Source organism: Paralichthys olivaceus, chromosome 6 (genome assembly GCF_024713975.1).
Source record: "Paralichthys olivaceus isolate ysfri-2021 chromosome 6, ASM2471397v2, whole genome shotgun sequence".
NCBI classification, from domain to species: Eukaryota; Metazoa; Chordata; class Actinopteri; order Pleuronectiformes; family Paralichthyidae; genus Paralichthys; species Paralichthys olivaceus.
Genome location: NC_091098.1, coordinates 18,511,503 through 18,526,175, shown reverse-complemented (window position 1 = coordinate 18,526,175; position 14,673 = coordinate 18,511,503). Strand labels below are relative to the sequence as shown.

General features: G+C 43.7%; 1 protein-coding gene across 1 annotated transcript; it reads left to right on the top strand.

Annotated features, from left to right (window-relative positions):
• The first annotated feature begins 555 nt into the window (after window positions 1-555).
• LOC109635317 (EMILIN-3) lies at window positions 556-14,091 on the top strand. The gene is made up of 6 exons (XM_020096453.2): window positions 556-959; window positions 9,129-9,251; window positions 10,061-10,383; window positions 10,536-10,882; window positions 11,004-11,354; window positions 12,223-14,091. Exons 1-6 carry the CDS (start codon window positions 775-777, stop codon window positions 13,366-13,368), a joined length of 2,475 nt encoding a protein of 824 aa, XP_019952012.2. The 5' UTR covers window positions 556-774; the 3' UTR covers window positions 13,369-14,091.
• Window positions 14,092-14,673: the final 582 nt, after the last annotated feature.

The following is a 14,673-nucleotide window of genomic DNA, read 5'->3' as shown; positions in this document are numbered from 1 at the left end:
GTTAAGGGATTAAATAGACAAAAACTTGAGTTTGTTTGAGAAAGGATAGAAATGGGACAGATGAGGAAAGGGGATGATGAAAAGAAAAAGGAGGTGTGTGTGTGTGTGTGAGAGAGAGAGAGAGAGACAGAGAGAGATGGAGAGAGAGAGAGAGAGAGAAAGAGACTCACCAAATCATATTAGCAGTCACTCCAGTCCTCCACCCCCTTGTGCAGAGCTGCCAGCCTGGAGTTGGGGTGGAATATGCAAATGCAGGCCATCGGCCCGCCTGCCCCTTCGCAGGCAGCAGAGCAGCACGCTGCTTCTTGCACACACACCCTCACTCTCGCAGAGGAGGGCCGAGCCTAGTCAGCAGGTCTCACACAAGCATGTGTGTGTGTATATGGAGCTGAATCTTTCCTAGAGGCACACTCTCTCTTCCCTCCTTCTCTCCTCTGTCCTGCTCTCCTCTCTCTCCTTTCCCCTCCTCCTGCACACCTTTGTGTTGTTTTCCTTGCCCCTCTTCCTCCCCTCTCCCCTCCCTCTTCAGCCCTCACTTAGTTTTCCCCTCTGCTCTGCCCCGTGCACTCAGAGTGTTAGTGTGCAAGCTGAAGGCGTTGCAGGGCAAGATGCTGCTGATGCTCCAGCTGTCTGGGCTTCATGTCACCTCCAGGGCCCAGTGAAGAAGACAAGACTGCAAGTGTGCCGGGGAGCTTCAACACTACATCCTGAGGAACCTACAAACTGTGGCTTTTCACCCCGTTCTCCTCACCTGTTGCATTTTAAGAAAAAACAATGAGGACCAAGTTGTGTCAACTGGTTGCACAGTTCTTTCTCTTAGGAGTGCTGCTCTCTGTGGTGGACAGTAAAGGAACTTTCTATGGAGGCCATGTCAACCCTTTCTATGGAAACAGATACAACCTGTTCAAGGCTGGACTCAACCCTCACCATTTACCAAACAAGCCAATGACCCGTCACAAGTAAGTTCTCAGTTTTGGCCGTGTCAAGAGCTAGTGCACGTTTAATTTCCCTTCCAGTGCTGCAGGGAAAATATCTAGAGTGCATGCCAAATATCTAGAGTGCTTTGCGAGCCGGACCCACCTCATACTGTATCCCCCCTGAAAAACACATGTCACCGGCGAGTTGTAGAAATATGGTTTCAGTTAGGGCATCGGCTCGGTAACAGATCCCTGAATTGACTCTGTGTTCCTCTCTTACTCACCATCAGCCTTTTTCTGTGGTTCACACCTAAAACCATCTGTGGCTGGGGATAAACATAATACAGCAACAATGACATTATGAAAACAAAGCCACCATCATGGTCTTAATGGTGCAGAAGGGGTGGGGGGGTTGCTGAGTTGATGACAAGGATATTGATCCCTCGCAGCCGCTGTGTGTTTGTGTGTGTGTACGTGAGGAGGGGGCTCAATTAGAAGCGAGAGGCGCTGCCAGAAGGGAGTGGTAAAACTAATCCTCAGTCAATACAATTGAATTTTCAGTGAGATTACTGTTGCAAACTTTCTCTTTCTCCACTCAACTCTTCCAATATCAACACCAAGGATCTCCTGTTTCCAATCTCTGGTCTGTGATGTGTGTAAACACACTGGAATGATATTGACAGTCAAACCTACACTAACAGAGTGGAATAACAATCCCTATACTGTGCATGAAATTTAAAAGTCATGAAGCCGGGAGATGAAACTGAGCCCTGTGGATATATATTTTGCCTGGATGGCTGATATTTGGCCTGCAGGGCTCTCTCGGGTTTTCCGTCCCTTTCCCTCTCATCTCTTTTGCTTGGCTTCCCCTGAGAGCTGTTATGTCTTTGGACAGCTCCCCAGTGACCTGCTGCTTCACTCAAACTGCCACAGAAGACTGTTGATCGCACAGCCCCGTTCAGACTGCTGTTCACATTCACCTTCAGGGAAGAGAATCTTCAGCAACCTGCACCTTGACTGCACGTTCAGTTTTCTCCTTTTACTCGATCATCTGCCTTCATCCATCCTTCCTTCTCCCTATTCCTTAATTTCAGGCATATGTGCACTGTTCAGCCCCCTCTCCCAGCCCTGCTTCACTTTTTTCAAATCAGTTACTTATAACATTTGAATTAACTCTGTTTTTAATTCACTATAGGTCTGTCAAATGTACCTTTAAACAATGTAACAGACTCACGTCACTTATTCTGTAGCTGTGTCTCAATTCAGGTGCCGCTGCATTTGGATGAGCCTTCAAATTGGAACAGTCTAGTCACACCACTGTGAAGCAATCAGTCTTCAACTGTAGCCTCCGAAGGAAGCAGCCCCTGAATTGAGACACAGCTTATAAGATAGAATTCAAAATTGAGAATTGGCTATCACCAGCATGCTTGATGTTCGGATGCTGCACGCCAGAGGTCTTGTCCTCATCCTCGTCCACCACGTCCACCACGTCCAATACACATTGCTCCTCATGCACGTTGGCAGCATGTGACAGTGGCATCTGTTTATTTTTCCACAGTGGCACCAAAGAGGTTTATTTATGTCCGACACGCTTGAATCATGAGGATCGATCAGTTTGAAGAATGACAGATGGTCAGTAATTGCTTGTTGCTGGTAGCTGGTGTCCAAACTGTGTTTATATGAGAGCTGCTGAACCATGTTGGACACAGTGGGCCCCGGGGACGTGTCAGTGTCAGACCACCACAACAGATATATGAGCTCAGGTGTTGTCGGCCTGACTGGTCAGTGGAAATAGAAACTTAAAAATAACACACGTGCCATGACGAGAATGCATAAGTGTGTGTGAAAGTGTGTATGGGTGTTTGTTTGTCTATATATGCGTCTGTTAAGGATTTCACTGCTTGTAAATGCCTCCTCTTGTTTCTGACTGACCGCACTGTCACATGGACAAAACTCGCCTCTGTTTAGAAAGTGAGGGATAAAAAAAAAAAAAAAATTCTCAGCTGTTGATGTGCCAAAGACTTTTTTTCTTTAGGTTGAATTATTATCTGTGTTTTGGCAGCAAAGCGAGCGATTTGATTTCACAGTCATTCCTTTCATTCAATACAACCACTCTCTGCTGTAAAGGAATCTAGAGCCTCTATTCAAAGACATGTCACATCTTAGAGTATCAGTGTACAGTTGAAATACTGCACCCATCACTTTATTACACCACGCATCAGGTGGCTTAGAGAACTCAGATTTGTGTGTTTTAGTCTGTTTTTGACATCTTCATCTTCAAGGGAAAAATATATAACTCAATATTCTGTGCAACACTTTCACAAAATAGCTATATCCATCACAAAGGAAAAGAGCAAATGTGTATTGCATCTCACAATATTGCACAATAATAGGTGAAACATAATCTCTGCACCTATACCCTTGAATTGGCTGCAGTATATAAATCAATTAGGAGGCCAGCAGATGTCTCATGACTTCACTGATCAGATTAAAGACATATCTGTGGGTTTGTCGATGATGTATGAGACAGAGATCAGGGGAGAAAGGTCAGTGAGTCAGTAGAGGTCAGAGGTCACGGGTTGCCGTTGTAAGTTTGTGTTGAGTGTCCTGTGGAGGACAAGAATGGAGCCGGTCTCCTGCCAAGGGTCACAGGGACTGGGCAGTTAACTCCCAAGTTCCCCACCAACAGCATATTAGTGTAGTGCTTTCACTAAGCTTTTGGCAAATATGTTTTCTACGGTTAAGCAGTTAAAGTGGATTTATTTTATCTTTATGACCTCTGCAGAGGTTTTTAACCCGTCTGTCCATGTGTTGATTGGTTAGTTTTTCAACAAGATTACGTACAACAACTAGATGGAAACATTTTGGTGTGGATCCGGATCCAAGAAAAAACGTATTAGAATTCTACAAATATCTCTCTTTTCTGTAATATTGGATAAATCTTGATGAATAAAATCATACATATTTATCGGACTGATGTTTGTGAGTATATGAGAGTGCGTGCAATTTGGAAAAATCCAGATTGAACAAATTTAAATGTGGTTTCTTGAAGGTATGCACTGCAGAGTGTACTAGTTTCTACCAATTTGCCTGCAACTGTTTTCATGAGAGTTACATTGTTTTGCTCAGCAGCTACAGCACCTTAATAAAGTGTCACTACATTGCTACTGCTACTGGGCAAATACTGAGTCTGACAAATCTATTTGAAAACCCTTTCTTTCAAAAAACACAGAGAACTATTCTCACTAAAGAAGATTATGTGCTTTGGGAAATGCCTGAGGATAAGTCATTGGTGTGTTTTTTTCACTACCGGTGTTTGAGCTGTTTACTGTGTTCCAAGAGAAAAACACAAAACAGCAAAACTTCATGGAGAATGAAGCAGCAACGACCACAAAAGCATGACATTTTGTGTTGGTGTAATTTTAATGTCTAAAAGTTAAATGTAATGAATATACAATAGAATGAAAAAGGAAGTGTCTGTACCACATGACTGCATTGTTGTAACAAGGATTAGAGACCAATAACCAGACTTTAAGCCCATGTGAAAGTAATGCGCTGCCTTTAAGCTATAGTAATCAGAGCTGGCTTGAATCTGAGTAGGACATCTTTCCTTTAACCCTAATCAGTAGCAACAAGAGCAACGTCAATCAACTCTGCACCACTGGGCCTTTAAGTCCTGCCAGTTAGCCAGAAATAGGACTCATTAAAAGCATATATGGAAAGAAATTGGCCCTGGAGGGGGAGTTGTTAGCCCATAGATCTGGTCCACTGCAGCCGTAAATCTATCAGAGGCAACAGCAGTGGCCTGAGTTCAAACAGTCAGAGACCCTGCAGGTGAGTGTGTGGCCAGCGGGGAGGAAGGAGACCCCTCTAGTGCTGCAGTGTCAAAACAAGCGAGGCGACGGTTGGAGAAGTGGCAGGAAGACGGTCGGCGTGATCAGGCAACACCGAGAGGCTTCGTGGAAAATAAAAAAGTGGAAGGAAAAAAGAGAATATTAGAAATGAAGGCAAGAACAGGACTGGTATGCTTGGATAATTAAACATAGATTACCTGCCGTCTACGAGGAAGGTTATGAAAAAAACTGAGCATGGAAAGGTGAATTGTTTTGGTCCCAGCAGAGGGTGGAGGTCAAGCAGCAATAATATTTGCAGAAAACGCTCCACGTGAGAATCTGAGATGGGAATTCTGCTTGCCCCCTGGGAGCCTGTGAAGCGATTAAGAAACTGTAATATTATACTGGAAATATTTACAGTGGGCCCAGACATGGCAGTCAAGAAAATGACACGGTCCAGTGACAGAAAAAGACAATATTTTGGTGTGAGGGCGAGAGAGGCAAGAGAAGTAAGTGTGATTTTTCTGGAGGAGGTGAAGGCTGTTTTGATTTTCATTAAAGGGAGGGGGAGAGAGTGAGGTCAGGTGATGGTGGAAGGTGTAAAAGAGAGTTTAAAACACTGAAGAATTTGAATCGGTCGGGTCAGTTGGGGTTGGGTGGTTCAGTGAGGGTGTGGATGAACTGTTGAGACATTTTTTATTTGTTTTTTATATCTTGGGTGTTTTCTTTCTGGTTTTGGTGCGATAGAGCTTCTACATCTCTTATAACACACAAAAGAAAATGTGAAGTATCATCAGGAACATTTCAAATATGGCAGTTTTAAGAAAGAGGGAGTTCATGTGACTCTGGCAGGGATTCGTTAATACGGGTGTTCAAGGCCTTATTTAGTTTTAAACTGCTAATGAGACAAGCTAAATGTATTCACATAACATACATTAGGATTAGGCAAAGTTCAATTAAAGAAAGCATTGTGTGGTGGCTGTGGCTCAGGAGGTAGAGTGGGTTGCCCCCTAACCAGAAAGAATTGGTGGTTCGATCCCAGCACCCACCTGGATGTGTCCTCGGGCAAAATACTGAAACTCCAATAGCTCCCTACTGGTGTGTGATAGACTGGAGAGCATAGAAGTTCTGGAGAATGTATGTGTGAATGTGACTTCTACCCTAAAGTGGTTGGAGTGGTCCATAAGACTGAGGGCTGCATAAATACATTCCACGTACTAAGCGGCAGGATTTAATGCTCGTAGTGTGGATCTTGGGATGGTGAAGTTGGTCATTTGGTGCATGACCACAAATATGAGTGTTCATTTCTATTGCAAATGTTAGCATGCTAAAGCTCTTAACTAATACTTCACCTCATTGTGAACAGGTTAGCATGGAGATATAAGTATTAAACTGTGCCAAAGTGCAGCCGTGCAGAGCTGCGAGCATGTCTGCAGACTTTCTCAGGATTTATTGGGTATGTAGGTGACTTCCTATTCCTCTGACCTTCATTGCTATTCCACCTCCAGGTCACTGAGATCCTCTGACCAGATGCTTTGCTCTGTCCCGCAGGCACAGTGAGAGTTTTCTCATAAGTGACTGCGTTATTCCGTGTGGCCAACTACTCCCCTCTGTCACCCACGAGCAATAAAACAAGAAAGTATTAATAATGCATCCCTCTCTCTCCTCTCCATATCCCACATCATACTGGATCAAGGCTTCTCATCCATGCACGTGTCCAGACTGGAGATCCTCCCACATGAGCAGCTTAAACAAAGTTCACACCTACCCTGCTGCAGCTGGTCCTGGTTGAGACAATAACAAACTCTAAAGACAGCAAAATTTTGTCTAACAAATGTTCACTCACACATGGGTTTGTATTTCTGCCGATAAAACGTATGTAATCCTCATCCTGCAGAGCTATGTTGCCTCCATGGATGTAAAACAAAAGGGCCTTGAGCTTCACTGTGAATGCATACTATGCGCATGTGCGTGCCTGTGTCTGTGTCGGCACAGCTAAGACATGATATCAATATCTCTCGAGCTGAAACTCAACATTCGTCTTGTAAAAATCTGTTTTTACGCAGCTGAGGAGTTGACCTGCTGCTGCTCTCACCGACACCACAGCACAGAGGGACAGGATTTATCTCAGCGCTCAGCTTTGATTCTCACAACGCCAGAGCCCATCTGTCTGTAAGACACCGAGGATAAAATATCACTCACAACCCCAAATGACATTGACAGATCTGCGAAAACAGCCTGAGCACAGACGGGGAGGGGAGCAGAAACAGAGACCTATGAACAGAAGAAAGCTTTTGTTTTCTCATATACATGTGGTTCCTAGACTTTATTTGCTTTAAGTCTTAGGGTCATTGGCTTCCCCCCAGATGTGCACCTGACAAACAAATCTGTGAACATGGGCACTGACGGCTCTGTGCGTGAGAAGGATCACACACCTACTGCGCTGTGTTCACAAACATTCTCGAGCTCTGAGTCTGCTCTCTATCAGCTGTCACAAGTCCTTGTCTGTCTATAGAAGCTTTTCCTCAACTCTCACATACACAAAAACAAGTCATAGAGCTCCTTATTGCTCTCAATAAATCTGTCATTCATAAGGAGAAAACCATTAAAAACAATTTGGATTTTATAACATTACACTTAAAGCACTAAAGTGCCGAGGGTTCCTGGTTGGCAACGCAGCCAGTTGCCAGGCGCCCCTGTGAAAGACTGATTACATCAGTTCACTGCAACGACAATTTTGTGAGAACCCCCTTAAATTCTATGATCGGCTTTGTACAGGAGCCTGCAACGGCACCATGGTTGGAAACCCCCTAACGAGGCCTCATGCCTTTTGCTTTTTGCCAATCGCTTCATGATTTTACAGGGTTGGTTGAAAATTTCAAAATGCGTGTGTATGATGTGGTGGTGGGGGACTTACTCTGAAACTTTACTACTTTACTATTTTTTTATGCATGTGCACATTGTTTATAATTTTGTGGAGGGGCAGTTTTCACTTCTAATCAACGTAGACCCCCCCTCCCTGAGGTCTCTTATGTCTGGGGCCCCCAAAGTCCCTCGAAACCACCCTCACTTTTTCTTAAATCCAGGAATATCAATCTCCATTACCACATGAATGTGGTCTTGTACAAATATATTTGTGCCAGACACCCAGCATGTCTTTTATTTAGTTTTCCTGAGAAGGAAAATATGGCAGAAATGATGATGCCGCCATATTTGTTTGTTTGTATTCTCTTTAAGTGTCTTTATTCACATATAAACCACATGATACATGAAATCAATGTTCTCCAGCCAGATGTTTTTTTGTTCACACATTTGCAGCGACCAGTAAATTGCCCGTGCAAGTTTAAAGTGCTCCCATCTCACCACATCAGTTCAGGTCTTAACCGCCACTTCCTTCACAACGCATGACCTGGCAGCATGTTGTCAGGCCAGTATGAAAGGAGCTCTGTCATTCTGACTCCTGCCCTTTTCCTTCCCCAGCTATTAACATATGTCAACACAGGGAGAGCGGTGACATACGCTCAAACGCAGTCGACGCAGTCAATGGTTTGCAGAAAGCAGCAGCAGTGGTTTCTCACAAACTCTAACAGGCTGTGCTGTTTGTTATCCCTCTGAACCTGTTAACTTGGCATGTAGACCCTGCTCAGCTCCCGTGTCCCTCCCTGCTCCTCCAAACACTTGTATTTGTCCTGAAACAGCTGTGGAGTAACATGAAGTACTGCATGTGTTGCTAAATGCTCCCTGCTGAACGTAAGAAATGCTTCACATGTGAGCCCAAAGAGTCCAGATCATCGTTTCCTGTGTTGCGCGGGGGCCAGGGGAACATTTAACAGTTGCTATAGCTGCACTGGCAGTGGAGCGAGAGCAGAGAAGAGGTCCAGCTCCGGCATGATGCAACAACTGCTCAAAGTAGTTACAGAGAAGTTATTATGTGTTGGATTCTGGACACATGTGAAAACAGTCTCAGGAAGGTGTCTTGCTGCTGAGTTACCACTTTTAAATAAAAGAAAACAAAAGACAGATGAAAAGTTCCCAGCAAACATCATCTGTTTTTCTTGGTGTGTAGGTTTTTTTACAAGATACGTTTTGTTGTTTTTTAAAACCATATGTAACACAAAGCTCTTCTGACTGTAAATAAATCAATCAATCATAATCAGTGTGATAAGAATGACCTAAATGGACATAAACTATCTTTGAGAAAAATTTAGTTGATGTGTAAATTGATTTGTTACTTTGGTTCTATCCATCCATCTAATCTATATAATCTACTTTAACCCAAAGAGTCTGACAGATTCGTTTGGCACTATGATGTTTTCATTTCAGATACATAGACATATCTGATTGACTTCATTCTAATGTCGCTGTACTGTTCCCATAGAAACCATTGTGCCTACGTGGTCCAGAAGAACATCACATGCATCATGCAGGATGGATTGTCCACCTATGTGAAGGCCGAGTACACCACCAAGTGCATCTGGGGTCAGAAGTGTCCTGTTGTCGTGTAAGTTATTATTAATTTTCCTTAACAAAAAGACATAATGTGGCACAAACCTTTTACCATTCAGTCTGAAGTCGAAGTTTGATTCGAGGATTTAAATGTATATTTATCACCTTACATTCAGCAAACTGTGACATGAAGCACTGCGTTGTAGCATTGTAGAACACTACGCAAATGCTGCCCTCTAGTGTTCACATGGTGAGCTGTTCGAAGAATGATGACCTCTGATGCAAGGACAATGAAAATGATTTTTATATAAAATTAACAACCGGCATCATTTCTCTTTCAGCACATTAAGAAATGGTCATATTTGTTACTTAAACTAAGTAACACAAAATAAAATATTCAAAAGAATAAATGTATCAAGATACAAACGGTGGTTTGAAATAACACTTTAAATGTATATACTGTACTTTTACAGTATGTGGTTTCATAAATCTTTTTAATGTCAAAATCGTCCACACAGGGGACGTCAAAAGAGAAGACTTTTTTCCTCACTGTGTGTGTGTGTGTGTGTGTGTTCACAATTGAAATCCAGCTTATGAGATAACACTAAAGTTTGGTGCTGACCCAGGTTCAATCCTCTGATGCCACATCATTCACACTACACTTTACTTAATCTCCTAATCTCCCTATAATCTGCATTTAATCCCATAGAGAAACAATCCCTTTATTTCTGCCCAGCACCTCTCATCTCTCCATCCTAGCGCTGTAATTTTAATTAACGAGAACAAATGCAGCTCACCTGACAGACAGTTGTAATAGAACCTAAACCTCTGACAGTAAACACGGCTTTCTCCTGTTTCCCTTAGGTACAGGACATTCTACAAGCCAAAGTACAAGGTGGGGTTTAAGACCGTGACTGAGCTGGAGTGGAGGTGTTGTCCCGGCTACTCTGGAGAGCAGTGCTACGATGGACCCACGTCATCGCCAGACGCCATGGTACCACCTTTCAAGGGTGCTGGTTTGCCCCATCGTCCAGGGATGAAGGGTTTCCCTCATGGACCGAGACCTCCTGTGGACCAGAGGCCTGGAGGAGGCCAGCTGGAGCCAGGCAATCCTTTTCCCAGTATGCCTGACCACAGACCAATACCCACAGGACAACTACCTGCTGGAGGCGGAAAACCAAACTATGGTAAAAACAGACTGATTTATTTGTTAAACCCTGGGGTTTAAACTTGTGCATCTTTATGTTTATCTGAGCGAGCATGTACAGCATTTTAAAATTAAGCAGGAGCAAAATCCTCTAAATCCTCTTTCTCTTATTTTTCATCTCTGGAAATAAAGGAAACCGATTTTTGATTTCTGGTGTGACTGGTGAACGTTTGGATCGTATGGAGGAAGACCTGCAACGCCTTACCCAGGGTCTGGACACGCTCAATGGGGTAGTGGCCGGCCTTGAGGAGCGGCTACGCACATCCCTCCGAGAAGATACCAACAAAATTCTGGTGTCTCTGCTGCCCAGTGGTCACCACCTGCCTGACTCCACTGTGGGATTTGGGGTGATCCCCGATGGGACTCCTGATGGACTGGAGGGAGGAGAAAGCTTCCCTGGTTTTGGAGACTTGGCAGGGAGAGTGACAGAAGTGAGCGACGAGCTGCGAGCCAAGACTCACATCTTAGAGGAGATTCAGGTGATACTATGATGAGGCGAAGATCAAATTAATGTGTCTGTCAAGCTTGATTGAATCAGGTCTCAGTCTTGAGCGCCCTTTAATTAAATGCTTCTTTCCCTCTGGTCTCATGGGTCTTTAGGGGATGGTCCTGGGGCATGATGGCCAGCTGAAGAGGCTGCTGGACAGGTCTAAAGGCAGTCCCATCCCGGGCCCTGGATCTATCGCTCATCTTGAAGAGATCGTTGACACCAAGTTGGATGGCATGCGGGCTGAGATCCTGGACGGCTTCGAGAGGCGTCTGAACAATCTGGAGAACCACTGCGACAAGAAGATCGGGGAGGTGCAGAAGCAGTGCCACCTGGAGCACATGGACGGCCAGGAGCAGATGCAGCAGACTCTGGATGGGAGAGAGACGGGGATCAGGGAGGAGTTGGGCACCTTGCAGGCTCAGATCCAGGGTCTGACTCTGACGGAGAGCTGCTGCGGACAGGTGGGATGTGGATGAGAGTGTGATATGATCAATGTGAAGTAAATACCTCCAATCTGTGGAGTGAACCGCACTAAGCAATAAAATCAATAATCCACCCTATAGAGCAAAACAATAATAACAGGTAGTGAGGAAATGTTAAGTCTTGTAAATTTGCAAAAAGGGAAAAACCAAAGGCAGGTAAATAAATAAAGACGATATTATAAAGATACAATTATAAAATACTAAAGAAATATGGGAAAACAATAAAGATAAAATAGAAACAGAAAATACATCATTGTCTACCTATGTCAAGGCAGAAATTTGTTTTTGGTTGTGCAAAATGTGATTTAAAAGGTACCGCATGTCCCATCCAAAACATTCAAACAGACACATTTAACTTTTACATAAAAGACATAAAATAATAAAGAGGTGTAAATTAAATTAAGGATTTAAAAAATATGACATTGAAAAGAAAACAATGCTGAGGGAAAGAATGAATAAATAACTAATTGGATACATTGAAAAAAAAGATCATGGAAGAAGAAAAATATATTTAATGAGGTGATTTTCCTGTAAAACAGTCCAAGCTAAATAAATATATATATAAATAAATAAGTAAAATAAAATACATAGAATTCAATTAAAGTCCTGACTAAAAAAGGAAGGTTTGGAGTTTTTTTTTAAATATGTTAGTCCTGGTTATGTCTTTGTTGTTTTTTTACTTCACAAACATGAGAGTGATGTTGATCTTCTTAAATAACTCAACAAGAGAGTCAATAAGTACATCTACATTTCTATACTACTTAAAGGGCATTTTATCACTACACTGTGATCATGTATGACTTTTTATTAGTTTTCCAAGGAACCAATACCTTGTTGATATTTGCAGGTGAACAGTCTGTCCCGGCGTGTGCTGCTCCTGGAGGAATCAGTGAAAGGTCTGACTGAGTCTCAGCGTCAGCTCCAGACTGCCCTCACTGACCAGACCATCCATGTGGAGACGCTGATCGAGACACGCCTGGTGGACATAGAGGGTCGTCTGAACACCACAGGGGTTGGGCCTGATGGAGCTGGGGGGCTCCCTGGTGGCCTGGATGGCTTCAAGACCATGCTGGAGGACAAGCTGAAGACCCTGGAGGAGAGAGTGTTTGTGGCTGTGGAGGAGCTGAGCAATGCCACAGCCCCTGCTCTCCTGGAGGGCCAGGTGGTTCCGGCGCTGGAGACGGAGATCGAGTCTGTGAGGAGGAGAGTGGAGGGAGACCTGGATGGCATTCAGAAGCAGCTGATAGACCTGGAGCTCCTCTGCACCTCCTCCTGCTCGCCCTCCACCCCACCAGCAGGGGGTGTCAGCATCACTGAGGTGGAGGAGGAGTGTGAGGGAGTGGAGAAAAAGATGACAGACCGTCTAGACTCCCAATCCAATCAGCTGAACCGTCTAAACCACACCCTGCAGAACCTGCTCTTCAGGATTGCACAGGAGGACGCAGAGGGCATCGTCCAGGGTGAGATCACCCTGTTGAAGGTCAACATCAACTCAGTGAACCGCACTCTGAAGGGCCTGAAGGACTCTATTAGCTTCATTGCAAGTGAAGTGGGCCACGCCAACTCCACCTGGGAGCAACGAGAGCACCAGATAGTCAACCAGGTCCAAGGGATCACCAAACTTGTGGGCCACCAGGCCTCCATCTTGGGGGCCGGGGAGAGGAGGCTGGCCCAGCTGAAGGGAGAACTGGTGGCTTTGAAGAGGCGGCTGTCCGGGGAGCTGCAGGGCTGCAGGAGCACAGCGATAGAAGTGCAGAGAGAGGTGAAGGACTTTGACAGCAGGGTGAGCCACGTAGAGGGCCAGTGCAGCAGTCTGGGAGAGCTGGCAGAGCAGCTGGAGAGGATCAGGGCGGAGCTGGAGAGACACTCAGACTCATACCTGGCCGAGGTGAATGGCACCCTGGCCGTCCATTCAGAACAGCTAGCTGAACTGAAAGGAGAGGTCAAAGACTGCGTGGCCAAGGAGGCAGCAAACCAAAATGGAGACCAGTAGCATCTGAGCTACAGATTGTTATTATTATTTTTTTGTTTTTACAAGGAGACTTAATGTGTGCTTCTCATTAGGCTCAAGCGGCTTCTTCTGATTCTCTCTTGTCGTTTTCAAATCCCAAATGCACAGCTGCAAATGAACTGAACCGGTGAAAGACATTTCCCATAAGACCCCCAGCCCAGTGCCTCCAGATGTCCTGGGTATTTAGTTCAGCAAAGTGAGGAGAAGCAGACGCAGAATACAAAGACACACACATGGTTGTATAGCTGGGCAATATTGTCCCTTGAGATTTTATTCAATAGGGCATTTGTTTTTTCTCAGATCATGATTGTTTTGTTTTCATATTTTACCTTTTTTTTTAACTTATATGAAGTGACTGCATTGATATGATGGTAAACTGTTTGTATTAGAGAATTAATAGCAGAACAAAGTGAATGATATGGGACTAATATGCTGCTACGGGTTTCTACTGACCAGCACACCCAAGAACATCCTATGTGCGGACCCTTGTCTGGCCCTTTTTCAAGAATACTGTATCAACATGGTGCTATTTACATTTTTTTTGTAAACTCCATTTTTACACGTTTAAAAATGGTATGTGTGTTGTCTGTTTCCTGTCGCATTTTTCCAAGTTTCACAGAAGTTCCAAAATTCACCATTGGGGGACAGTGACAACATGTTACATGGCATGGTAGATGGAAAAGAAATAAAATCTAAAACACTCGAGGCCTGTGTGTAGAATGACAGCTTAATATATATTTTTCCAAATGTTATATGGGTTGTGGATTATATTCTGTTTAATTCAGTACAACTTTATTTCTCACTGTAAATAACTAACTGTAAGTAAATGTGGAGTTTATTGTGGACAGAGTTATGTTTATCAGCAGTCGCACATTTCTTTGTGTTTTTTTTTAGTTATCTAATTTAACTCTATACATCCATAGCATTTTTTGGGTGCCAACAAATACAATAAATAGAAGAAGACAGAAAATGTTAATCACAAGGCCAAAACGATCTGGATATGGTCAACCAAGTTATCAAATATGATAAACTGGAAATAAATACAATAATAAACCACTAAAAAATAAGTCAAAACACAAAATACGATTACAAAAACTATCATCTATGCAGAACTGAGAAGAGCCAAGCAGGTTATGTTGTCATCTGAGTTCGTTTGTTTGGCAATGTGTCTTTTAGTTGGCAGGATTTTTGATAAAATACTCACCAGACAACCCTGAAACTTGTTGGAGGGTCAGGTATGGATCAGGGAAGAACCCCTTACATTTTTATACAGGATCCAAATGAAAA